Below are 12,426 nucleotides of genomic sequence, written 5' to 3'. Positions count from 1 at the left end.
TCTCTGTAAGAGTTTTCTAAAACACTTGGAGAAATGTTGGAGGCAAGGTACTTCAATGGATTTTAAAAGGAAATTCAGTTCAAGTGTCCCTATGGAAATGCTGTCCATTTCTTATCATTTTTAAGACTAGTCTGTCTCAAGCAGCCTTTCTAGAGAGACACAGATCGTGATTCCTGCACAGACCTATGTGGGCATAGACTAGTCCTTTTCCTAAGTTTCCTCCATGTATTCATTCAGCTGACATGGCAGAGGTGTTGCCAGCAAGGCCGTAACCTTCTTTAGGGAAAGGATGTGGAATTGTCTGAGGGAGGATAATATTTGGGAACACTCAAAGGTGGCTGGGAATGACCCTTTCTTCCTTGCAGAGCATTCTACAAATTCCTCCATTGTCTCCAAGCCAATGATGTTGAGTCCCTGTACCTGAGAGCCCTTGGGGTGTTTTGTGATTGAACACCTGAGCCGTTGTTGCCATTCTGTTCTCCTTCAAGTGAAGTTCAAGAAAATGTCACCTCCTAAACCCTGAGACTTGGGTCCATTTTTGCCTGGCTCAGGGGTGCTCCTCCAGCTCTGCAGTGCAGCAGCCCCAGGGATGCTGCCATGGGGGGCATGGGGTGAATTGTGCTGGGCTGCCTCCCCTGGGCCTGCTGGCTGCTGCTGCTTGACAGAGCGTGCCAGAGTGCTGCTGCCCAGGCTGGGCTGAGACTGAGGACTTTTCATGGTTAGCCATTCATGACATATCTTCCCCTTGATGGGATTTCTTCTAACTCACTCTACACTGCATTAGAAAGTTTTATTTCCATGCTTTAACAAATAGAGGCTTCAAATTCTCATCTACATTTTCCCCCTCCACTCCCTTATGTGTTGGGGCTGTCTTCCCTTGGGGGCAGGTGTATCAATGTACTGATCCCATCCCCTTTTATTGCTGCAGGAGTGCTTAGGAACACTTCAAATGGTCCTTTCCACTTTTCTTTAGGTGGCTTGTTTCTCTGCTTTCTGACATAAGACACAGTTCCCAGGCTGATGAGGATATACCTGAGTATCCAAAGTCACCAGGGATGGTCACAGCAGAAACTTGTGGAAAGATGAGATCACTTTCCACAAAAATGGTATGAAATGGGACTGAAATTATCATTTCCTATCATATGACTTTCTCCAGAAAGGATTGGAACTTTGTAGTGCCTTCCATAGAGCATTTCCTATGGGCTCACTTTTTCTTTAGAAGCCACTGGAATTCTGAATCTCAAGAGAGTAAGGGGAAGCACTGGTGGCCACTTCAGTGAGTTTTCCTGGTCACTTTTATTCATTTCTGGTTTTAGACTCTGATTTGTTCTGTCAGCCTTGTTGCTGGAAATGACCATGGGCTGAGTAGGTCCCATTTAACTGGGAGTGTTTTACATAACTTTTGTACAGTTTCAGCTCTGAAATGAGAATCTGTATCTGATGACATTCCAAAAGGAATCAAGGAATCCCTAATCTTAGTAGTTTTTCTTTTATTACTACTTGAGGTAATTCTTTGAGTTGGTTTGTTTTTTGGTTTTTTGATTTTTAATTTTTTTACCTTTTTGTTTTGGTTTGGTTTTTTAGGTTTTTGTTTGTTTGTTTGTTTGGGTTTTTTGCTATTGTTGCTATTGTTGATTTTGGGTCGTGGTTTTGTTTTGTTTTGTTTTGGGTCTTTTGTTTGTTTGTTTGTTTGTTTTTGCATTGTTTTGTTTTGGTTTTGTATTTGAAAGTTTGTGGGGTTTTTTTGTTTTTCTGTTGGGGTTTTTTTGTGGCAAGGAAAAGCCTCTGGCCATACAGAAAATGGGTCCACAAACTGTAGAAGGGTTCCTGGCTGAACAAGGCCATGGCATTCTCCTGTGACAATTGGAAAATCTGGTCTGCAGTTTACACAGTTACTCTGAAGACCATGTACTGTCCCCAGAACGAGACAGACCATGTGCTGTCCTCAAGCAGATACATCAAGGAAGAAGGAGCATTGTGCCCAGATGAAACCAAATGCCAAGCACACACAAGTGGGAGCTGCTAATTTGGCACACCTTAGCTAAAGATGCTTATGGCGTGACAGCCAATCAGTAATTAACATGCATGTGTGAATGCAGCTACTGAACCAAGGAGCATTAAGCATTAGTGGCGTGAGACAGTGTCTAGAGAAGGACAAATGTGCCAAAGTTGCTTAACAAAGGGGAGCAGCATGCAGCCACATGGGCTGTGAGAGTCGTTCCTCGGCCGACTCTCCGTGGGACCCTCTTCCCTTTGGCGCCTGTGCACAGGGACTCTTTTTGCTGAAATGCAGTTCCCTGAAATGCAGTTCCCCTAAACGCGGAAGACTCCGAGCATCAGGTTCCCAGGCATAGCAGGAATCTATGGATGCACTAATGGAGCACTAACATTCTCACCCTGCTCTATTTACTTTACATTTGAAAACAGGCTGGTAGAAGGAGAGATCTGGCTTTGATTTCTCCCCAAGTTACCTGTTGCACTTTCAGGTTAGCAGTACATGTAAAATGCAGCTAATCACTCTCCCTATCCAAGAATATTCCACTAGTGAATACAGACATACAGAAACATCCTTTTTCTCTTTCTGCCTTCCCAAGCGGTGCCCTAATAAACAGGAGACTTGCAGAAATCACACAGAAAATCACCAAAATTGCTGAAATTAACACTCAATTCCATGAAAAAAGCTTCTGAGAAAATGCTTGACAGGATCAATGAAGAAACTGAAGCTTGGAAGGGAAACTTTCATTTTAGCACTGATCAAGGGGAAAGAAAAATAAATGCCGCAAAAATTCCAAGTGGAAGATAAGGAAAGAGAGAGATTATTTTGGGTAGCAGAAAATGGGTAATCATGTGTCTTCACTAATTTGACTGAATGTTAAACCCATGCCCTAGACATGTGGGGAGGAAAACCAGAGATAAACAGATGTTAGGGAGAGAGGTAGAAATAAGATATGTAGAACTAGAGATAGCCACGTATTTATCCCATCCATTAGAGCTGTGGTAAAGAGGAGTATTTTCCTGCAAGTGCTGGGTTGGCAACGTGCTGCAGCCCCCTGCCATATCCAGCCCTCTTCTCAGCTCTTCGGGGTTTGGAAGAATTTGCTTAGGCCAATAGATTTTTGGGGTGGACGCTGTGAATTCCAGCTTTCTGAGAGGAAGGAAGCACTGATAAGGATTCTTTGATTTCCAGACTGCAGGCAAACGGAAGAGGAGGAAAAGCCCTCCCAGGAAGGAGACAGGGGAGACAGGGAAGAGAAGCCGCAAGCGGGCTGGCAGCGCGGAGTGTCCCTGCTGCCAACCGCGCCAGCCGCCCCAGCCGGCGGGAGGCCCCTTTCCGTGCGGGCAGTGCCAACGGTGCGCAAGCTCCTCCTCCTTCTGCTCCCAGCTGCCCCTTTGGCCTAGAGCACGCTGACCCTTTCCAAAGGCACCACAGGGCAAGCTGAGGCCACTTGCAGGATCGCCCCTGGCAGCCCTGCTCAAGCTTACAGCCCACTTGAAACCCAAACAGCTTCCTTCAAACCCAGCATTCCCAGTGAAACCTTGCCATGCCCCAACACGACACAGTTCATACAAGCAGGAACACATGCATCAAAGCTTGCTTTGATGCTGCTTATCCAATTAAACCTAGGATGAAGCAAAAGGAGGAAGACATTTCAAAGAATTGAAACCAGAAAGATCAGACTCACGGTGCTCTCCAGTTTACAAATGTGTCACAGCCTGAAAAGACAAAAATTCATCCAAAAAGGGAGATCTTGGCGCTTGGCTTAATGGTGTGTATGAAGTTAACAATGGATGGTTTGTTTCCTGTCTTCCAGGGAGTTTGAAACCATCAAGGAGAGGAACAAGCACAGAAGAAGACATCGCCCACGCAAGGATGCACAGCCTCTCCCCAAGAAGAAAAGGCCAAATCAGCCCTGCATTTGCCCCAGGCTAGCAAGAGTTAGGCCTCAAGAGGATTAGATAGAAATAAGATAGCTTTTTAAGATTTTTAGGATTCTTTATTTGTCCATTAAGTTTACGTGATAGGAATTTCTCAATTTATTAGTTAAGATACATTAGTAATATTAAAGATGTATTAGTAGTATGAGATGATTAGTTGTGTTAGATTACTAGTAGATTAATAGTGTGTTATTTATCATGACATGTAAGAGGTTACATGTTCACTATGCTCCATCTTTTCTCATTTTGTCTTTGTTGAGATATGATCTGTCTGTATCATTAAACCAAAGTTTGTTCCATTTTGCCTTTTTGTCTGTATGAAATCCCTGAGGCAGTGTTCATTACATTTCCTTGGTGTTGCACGCACGGCATTTGCCCTGAGAGAGCAATGGGGGCACAGGAGTCCCCCCCAGGCCCAGCCCTTGGCTCAGCTGGCAGCACTTCCAGAGGCGTGCCCCCATTACTGCCAATGAAATCATGGTGGAGCTTCCTCCTTTGATTCCTGAACATCTCAGCTGGGAGTGGCTGGGGAGGCTTTGCTGAATTCAATGCATTGGATCTAAAGGAGTGCTCTTGTCTCACTGTACTTGCTGGGATAAAAGTAGTGGGTTGAGGCCTTTTTGTTGCCCAGCAACATAACTTTGTTTCATTTTGGGGGACAGATGGACTTGAGCACCTTGGAGGACTTTTCTAACCCCTCTGATTCTAGAAAAGAAATATCCACATGCACCACAAAGACACCAGGAGTTCAGATTCAGTTTCTCTTTAAAGGACCAGTCTCTGAGCCTCCAGTAATGTCCTTAGCTAAAGCAGAGCGGCTGTGAACCTGATCCTCTCCCTTCTCACAGCTTTGGTATTTGTGCCAAAGAAGAATCCAAGTCACTCTTTTACCGAGCCCAGCAAATGGCTCTGCCTAGCAAGGCTTTGGCAGCAGGGGCTGTGGAGGATGGCGAGGGGGCGAGGCAGGGGGGAATGGCCAGGCTGCTTCTGGGAAGTGACCAAAGCTTGCCCTTGCCTGCTGGAGCCAGTGCAGGTGGGATCTGGAGCCTACAAAGTATCTGCATTGCAGTGGGCCTCGTTCCAGATGTTTTCCCAGCAGGTGGCTGGCGTGCGTGTAACATGCAGGCTGGGAAGGAAGCAAGATTTGCTTTTGCTTAAACCTTAGGCAGGAAAGCAGTACAAGTGGCTGGGTTTTGCCATATCTGGCACCTAAGTATTCAAACAAAGGTGAAGGCCATTAGTGTGGAAAAGAAATTCTCTTGGTGTTCCTTCTTTAGAGGAATGCCAGAGTAGTAGAGATGAACATTCTCCCTTCTTCAAGGGAGCTGGAAGAGAGACCTAGAAATTCTGCATGACCTGTTGACTACAGCAATGCTGGTGCACTGCCCCAGTGTGTGTGTCCCCATCAGCTGCCCTGAGAAACATCCCGTTTCTCCAAGTTTCAGGGATGGGGTGTTGAGGTGAGAGACCAGCTCAGCAGGCCAAAGGAGGGAAAACATCAAGTGACATTATTGGGCACCAGACAATTCAGAATAGGGGCAGGATGAATGCCGCCACTTGGAGAGAAAGCTTTGCACTTGGTTCTGCACGGAACAATTTGCAAGCTCTAGCTCCTCTCAGAGCCAGAGGAGAGGCAGCGGCAGGAGTCCTTGTGGTTCTGCAGTGCAGGAAATGTGGAATGGGCCCTTGGACAGAGCCAGCCTCCTCTGCCTGTTCAGCTGCAGGCACCTTACAGAGAAGCACAGAGGAGAGCCAGAGCTGTCCCGGCTCTGCTTTTCCATGTCCAGAGGACTGAGGAGAAAAGCCCCAATGGGGAGCTCCTCAGAGCAAACTCTCAGCAGAAGAGGTATAAGGGGCAAAGTTGGCCTATCCCTGTTTCTGTCCCATGGTTCCCCTGGGGTTCTGCATGGAATGTTGGGCTGTGCCCATAGCAACTGCCCTTGTCTGCTGCTCCTGCGGCCGTTGGTGGAACACTGGTGGAGCAGCGCTGGAGCAGCAGCTGCAGCATCTGCTCCTGGCTGTCCCTCAGCAGCCACCTTCTGCACTCAGCGCCACAGCTGGCCTCTGCAGCGATATCCTCATCTCCTCGTCTGCCGCCAGGCATCCCCACAGCACTTTGGCACTGTGCAAGGTAAGAAAATCTCCGTGGTCCCCAAAGCACTCACAGAACAGCAGGAGGCTCCAGCTGGCTCTGCAACCAAGCACCACAGACACGGTGCGTGGTCACTTTCCCCAGACGAGGTTGCACATGAAAGCAGGCTGCAACTTCTCCAGGAATAATGCTGCCTCCAGGGGAAATACAGACCTTTCCATAGAGGACGTAGGGAGCTGTCACGGTGCACTTGCAGATTCTCGTCCTCTGATGACCCGTGTAAAAGTTCGTGGCACCCATTTAAGTCCTAAAACTACGTTGTGGTAACCCCAAAGCCAATTGGTCATTCCGGAGGAGGTCAGGGGTTCAGTGTCCACTAATCCTGTTACGCCCTCACTCTGGTCACACCTGCTGCAAAGCTTGAAAAAACAGAAGGATGGGACTTCTCCTCTGGGATGCCTGCCCATCAGAGCATGGAAGCAGTTTGCTGGGCTTGTCCTGCAGTACTGGCTTTCATCCTCAGAAATGATCTGGTTTCAGCAATTCCTATATACTCACATACTTACATCACTTCCAGCCACTGGAACAATATTCTATTTTCATAGCTTTTTTGATTTTTTCCCACCTGCCTTACATCTCTTTTCCAGAGAGATATTGCCATAGATTCGTCTGTGTTTTTCAATCTGTGTAGGGCTGGCTCTGCCTCACGGTCAGAGGCAGCTATGAAATGCCCTCTTGAGTGGTGCTTCTCAGGAACACAATCACAGTGTCACAGCATTTTCTGGGCTGGAAGGGACTCCCAAAGATCATGGAGCCCAGCACCTGGGCCTGCTCAGGACAGCCTTAAGAATCCCAGCCTTTGCCCAAGAGCAGTGTCCAAAGACTTTTGGAGCTCTCTCAGCCTTGGTGCTGGGAGTCCTTCCCTGGGGAGGCAGTTCCAGTGCCCAAGCCCCCTCTGGCTGAAGAACCTATTCCTTCCATCCAACCCAAGCCTGCAGTAGTGCATCTTCCATGCATCCTCTTGGCTCTTCTCACTGGCCCCAAGACTCAAGGCACTCTAGTGCCTGCCCTTCAGCTTTCCTTCTTCAGGAAGCTGCAGACTGCTAGAGGGACCTGTCTCAGAAATTCCAAGTGAAAAACACAGCAATGACACCTAATGGAGGGGAGCTGGGACAGAGGAGCTTGGGGTTTTCAGTGGTGAGGATGAGAAGCAAGGTTACCGACACATCTTGGCAGAATGAGTTTTATCTGGAGGGTTGTTTTGATCTCTTTCAGGTGGAAAGGAGAGGCACAATGAAAAGGAAAGCAAGCGCCCACACTGAGCCGTGAGTTTTGGCCTAGGGTTAAAGTACAGCAAACTTGAGGAACGGCGAGCAGGACAACTGCTCTTTCAGAGTCAGGGTGGGATTGGTCCAAGACCGTGGCTGCACGCCAGGTGTCTCTTGACCACTTGCCTTTCTTACGTCCTACTCCTTCTTCCTCTAGACACATCAATGTTGGCAGTGACTTTCAGGCTGAGCTCCCTGAGGTGCAGACCGGGCCGCCAAGTGAGGATGAAGAGCCTGCAACCCTGGTCTGGAAGCCCTTGGAGGAAGACGACCCTGACCTGGAAAAACCAGACAGAGGTAGCTATCAAGCTTTCCTTCCACTCCTGAGATAGTTGGGTGTGTAAAATGCTGGTTTTTGGCAAAAAGGCATCTTTTGGCAGGCTCTGCTTCTCTCCTTGTCATGCCCATCTTCCCTTCTGGAAGTGGTAGGGGCAAGGAGAATGCTCTGCTTCTGCAGCAGAGCAGGAAAAAGAGCAACTGTGCTGCTCTCCAAATGGTTCAGAGGCATGTGCCACTGGAAGAGGGGAGATTGGCCCCCACTCCCTATGCCAAAATCTGCATGGAAGGGAGAGGCAGCAATAGGTGGGCCCTTGCTTCAGCTGCCCCTTACTTTGCTCTCCCTTTCGTGCTCTCCAAGCTGCAGGCTTTAGCTCTTGTGCTTTCCTTCTGCCTTGTATGGAAAGCCTTCCACTTTGCTGGCTCAAGACTGACTTTGGGTGGGTTTTTGTTGTGCTTGCAGTCAGAGAACTGTTGGACATGGCCAGCTCCCGTGGCCTTCCCAGGGCAGCAGCTCAGCTGGAGCTCGCCCTGCACTGCCTGCACCAGGCTCGCGGCAGCGTTCCGGTAGGAAGCGGCTGTTTGGGCGCGGGCAAGAGTGGGCAGGGAATTGATAAGGCCCGGGCAGCGGGACAGCCTTTCCTGGCTGCTCCTTGAAGAAGGGAGTTCACAAGCAGCAGAGCACTCGCTGCCTGCTGTGTCTCGTCCAGCTGCGGCAGGGCTGAGCCCAAATGGCTCCAGCAGGGACAAGATCTCTCCTGGAGGCAGTGGCGCAGGGTCCTGCAGCCTGCTGCCTTGAAAACCTCCTGGAGATCTGTGTTCTCGAAGACATTTTGAGGGACAATTCCCAGAAGCCGCAGTCAGCTGAGGCAATTTGGGGTGCAGGAGGAGCAAAATCATGGAGTTAGAGAGGAAAATGCTACCCTTGGGGAGCAGGAGCCAAGGGCTGGGCAGCAGAAATGAGGGACTGGGAGTAAAGCGCAATCTTTGACCCATATGAGAGCCAGTGGCCCGAATCCTCAGCTGAAGAGGCAAAGCGGCTGAAGGGCAGCATTGGTGGGGTTTGGCTCCTTTTTTGTGTTGTGGGGCAGCTCAAGCCTTTTTCCTTTGCATCTTGCAGGAGGCTCTGGAGATGTTGCTCTCGGGGGGACCTCCAACAGCTCAAGGCCATCCCTTGGCTGATTATCATTATGCAGGTAACCTAAGCCCGGCTTCTTCCTTCACTGACACATGCTGCCGTGCCCTTAATGGCCGTGTCAAGCATTTCTGCTTCAATTAGTTGTGCTTTGAACCCGCACACGATCTCGCCTTCTCTGGGGATGGGGAAAGCACCAGCATCTACTCCTTCAGCTTGACTCATTTTCCATGCTTTTTTCCCTGGGGAATGCCTGCTCTCGTCTTCATCCCCTTCTGAGGGAGCAGACATGCACACACATGAATGACGGCTGGTGCCAGCTTGCTTTCGGCAGCCAGTGGGATCTGCTTCAAGTGGCTAGAGGGATCAATTCAGCTGCTGCTTTTTCTTGCCAGGCTCTGATAGATGGACACCTGAGGAGAAGGAGGCCTTCCAAAAGGCTTTCCACACCTACGGCAAGGATTTCCATCTCATCCAGAAGAAGGTAAAGCCATAAGACATTCCTCACCTTGGCAGATCATCAGAAGGGACATGTTGATTATTGCTGGTACCAAATACTGCACCTATGTCCCTCTCTTCTCAAGTACCAGAACTGTTAAAATAGTCACAGAACAGGACATGGAAGGCCTGTGTGAAAATGATGATCCTGCCTCTGCAGCCCTTCTCTCCAGGCTCTTTTGGAAGACAAAGCTCTGTTCTGTTAGACTTGTCTCCCAGGTGTGCTGCTGCTTCCACAACACCTTGTGCTGGGAAAACTGCAGTGAACAGGGCGAAGAAGAACTCTGCTAGAGGGACTTGTTGTTGATCTGTGCATTACATGTTGTACCATGTAGCATAAGACTCGGTTTATTACATTGCATAATGCCTCTCTGACTCCTGCATATTGATTTCATTTTACACCTTCCTCAGTTTTCTCCATCATTTTAATTCCTACTTTACTCTGTATTCTCAGTGTTCTCCAATGCACCCTATGGGACGGCTGTTTCAGATTCCTTCTTTTTCTCTTCACAACAGATCCCGAGTAAGACCGTGGCACAGTGTGTGGAGCACTACTACTGCTGGAAAAAAGAGCAGAAACTTGCCAGCAGCACTCTTGCTCACGTGAGTGGGAAGAAAATCCAGACATGCCAGCAGGGTCAAGAAACTGGCAGAAGGGCACAAACCCTGCTGGCAAGCCACACCAGATGCTGCTTTTCCAGGGTCCCTTGGTCCCACGCACTGGGAGAGGCGCAGCAGGTGCTGCCCAGATTTTTGTTGTGCTGCTGCCCTGAAATATGGAATTCTGGAGCACAACTTTGACCCAACAAAGCAGCACCGCCACCAAAATGGGGTTTGACTCTCTACAAATCGGTTTCTCAAGGGCTGGCACCCTCAGGTTCCAATCAGACCCTTCATTCCCCACTGCTTGCTAACATCAGTCATCTGGGCTGCCTTCATGGGGATGCTGCCAAATTTTAGAGATCTTTTGTAGCACCCCAGCGTATCCCCAAGAAGGAGCTGCCGCTGCAATGGCACCTTTAATACTTTCCTTACTGGCAGAGAGCAATTTGCTTCACAGAGAGAGACAGAGAGAGGGAGAGAGAGAGATTATTTTGGGTAGCAGAAAATGGGTAATCATGTGTCTTCACTAGTGTGACTGAATGTAAAAGCCATGCCCTAGACATGTGGGGAGGAAAACCAGAGATAAATAGATGTTAGGCAGAGAGGTAGAAATAAGACATGTGCAACTAGAGATAGCCATGTATTTATCCCACCCCCTTAGAGCTGTGGTAAAGGGGAGTATTTTCCTCCAACCTCCATGGTTGGCAGCCTGCCGCAGCCCACTGCCATATCCAGCCCTTCTCTCAGCTCTTTGGGGTTTGGAAGAATTTGCTAGGCCAATAGATTTTTGGTGTGGACGCTGCGAATTCCAGCTTTCTGGGAGGAAGGAAGCACTGATAAGAATTCTTTGATTTCCAGACTGCGGGCAAACTGAAGAGGAGCAAAAGCCCTCCCAGGAAGGAGACAGGGGAGACAGGGAAGAGAAGCCGCAAGCGGGCTGGCAGCGCGGGGTGTCCCTGCTGCCAACCGCGCCAGCCGCCCCAGCCGGCGGGAGGCCCCTTTCCGTGCGGGCAGTGCCAACGGTGCGCAAGCTCCTCCTCCTTCTGCTCCCAGCTGCCCCTTTGGCCTAAAGCACGCTGACCCTTTCCAAAGGCACCACAGGGCAAGCTGAAGCCACTTGCAGGATCGCCCCTGGCAGCCCTGCTCAAGCTTACAGCCCACTTGGAACCCAAACAGCTTCGTTCAAACCCAGCATTCCCAGTGAAACCTTGCCATGCCCCAACAAGACACAGTTCATACAAGCAGGAACACATGCATCAAAGCTTGCTTTGATGCTGCTGATCCAATTAAACCTAGGATCAAGCAAAAGGAGGAAGACATTTCAAAGAATTGGAACCAGAAAGATCAGACTCACAGTGCTGATCACTTTATAAATGTGTCACAGCCTGAAAGGATGGAAATTCATCCAAAAAGGGAGATCTCGGCACTTGGCTTAATGGTGTGTATGAAGTTAACAATGGATGGTTTGTTTCCTGTCTTCCAGGGAGTTTGAAACCATCAAGGAGAGGAACAAGCACAGAAGAAGACATCGCCCACGCAAGGATGCACAGCCTCTCCCCAAGAAGAAAAGGCCAAATTAGCCCTGCATTTGCCCCAGGCTAGCAGGAGTTAGGCGTCAAGAGGACTAGATAGAAATAAGATTGTTTTTCAAGTTTTTAGGATTCTTTATTCTTCTATTACATGATAGGAATCTCTCTGTTTATTAGCTAAGATATATAAGTATTATTCAAGATGTATTAGTAGCGTTAGATTTAGCAATAAATGTAAGAGGTTTGGTGTATCTATGCTTCAACTTTTCACATTTTGCCTTTGTTGAGACATGATCTGTCTTTATCATTAAACCAAAGTTTGTTCCATTTTGCCTTTTTGTCTGTATGAAATCCCTGAGGCAATGTTCGTTACATTTCCTTGGTGTTGCACACACGGCATTTGCCCTGAGAGAGCAATGGGGGCACATGAGTCCCCCACAGGCCCAGCCCCTGGCTCAGCTGGCAGCACTTCCAGAGGCATGTCACCATTACTGCCAATGAAATCATGGTGGAGCTTCCTCCTTTGATTCCTGAACATCTCAGCTGGGAGTGGCTGGGGAGGCTTTGCTGAATTCAATGCATTGGATCTAAAGGGGTCCTCTTGTCTCACTGTACTTGCTGGGATAAAAGTAGTGGGTTGAGGCCTGGGGTAATCGGCGGAAGAAATGCGGCACTCAATATGAGTGATCAGCAAATCTCAAAACTTTATTGATAGCCACACACATTTATATTGGTGTTAATGAGGCCAATACGTATTGCAAAAGACGAACTCATTATTGGTTAGTTACTTATCAGCTAACTACGCCTACCTTAGCATTCTTGTGGCTACTATGTTGCAGCTGTCCACATCTTTTCTTCATATTTCTAACTAACGATCCTCTCCCCCATCCTGATGTTGCACCAAGGGCACACTGCCCTTGCCAGGTTTGGACATTGACTGCTGACTCCTATCCTCATCTCCTTCTTGCTTAACTAACGCTATTATATCAGTGTGACCTTTGTCAACTAGCTAGCTGTTCACAAAATCCT

General features: G+C 48.6%; 2 protein-coding genes across 2 annotated transcripts in view; one reads left to right on the top strand and one right to left on the bottom strand.

Moving 5' to 3' along the window:
- The window catches only part of LOC135289658 (TOG array regulator of axonemal microtubules protein 2-like), a 311,721-nt gene that overhangs the window by 201,353 nt on the left and 97,942 nt on the right, over positions 1-12,426 (bottom strand). The gene's annotated exons all lie outside the window — the stretch shown is intronic.
- LOC135290089 (zinc finger protein 541-like) lies at positions 8,752-11,257 on the top strand. Its single transcript, XM_064403994.1, has 5 exons — positions 8,752-8,828; positions 9,163-9,251; positions 9,782-9,868; positions 10,727-10,811; positions 11,253-11,257. Exons 1-5 carry the CDS (start codon positions 8,765-8,767, stop codon positions 11,255-11,257), a joined length of 330 nt encoding a protein of 109 aa, XP_064260064.1. The 5' UTR covers positions 8,752-8,764.

Source organism: Passer domesticus, chromosome Z, assembly GCF_036417665.1.
Source record: "Passer domesticus isolate bPasDom1 chromosome Z, bPasDom1.hap1, whole genome shotgun sequence".
NCBI classification, from domain to species: Eukaryota; Metazoa; Chordata; class Aves; order Passeriformes; family Passeridae; genus Passer; species Passer domesticus.
The sequence above is the reverse complement of the archived record's forward strand: the minus strand, read 5'-3'. Positions and strand labels throughout refer to the sequence as shown.

Coding starts and splice junctions, on each gene's coding strand:
- LOC135290089 (XM_064403994.1), top strand. CDS start 8,765: ATGTTGCTCTCGGGGGGACCTCCAACAGCTCAAGGCCATCCCTTGGCT. Junction 8,829..9,162: donor GGCTGATTATCATTATGCAG/GTAACCTAAGCC, acceptor TTTTCTTGCCAG/GCTCTGATAGATGGACACCT. Junction 9,252..9,781: donor TCCATCTCATCCAGAAGAAG/GTAAAGCCATAA, acceptor TCTTCACAACAG/ATCCCGAGTAAGACCGTGGC.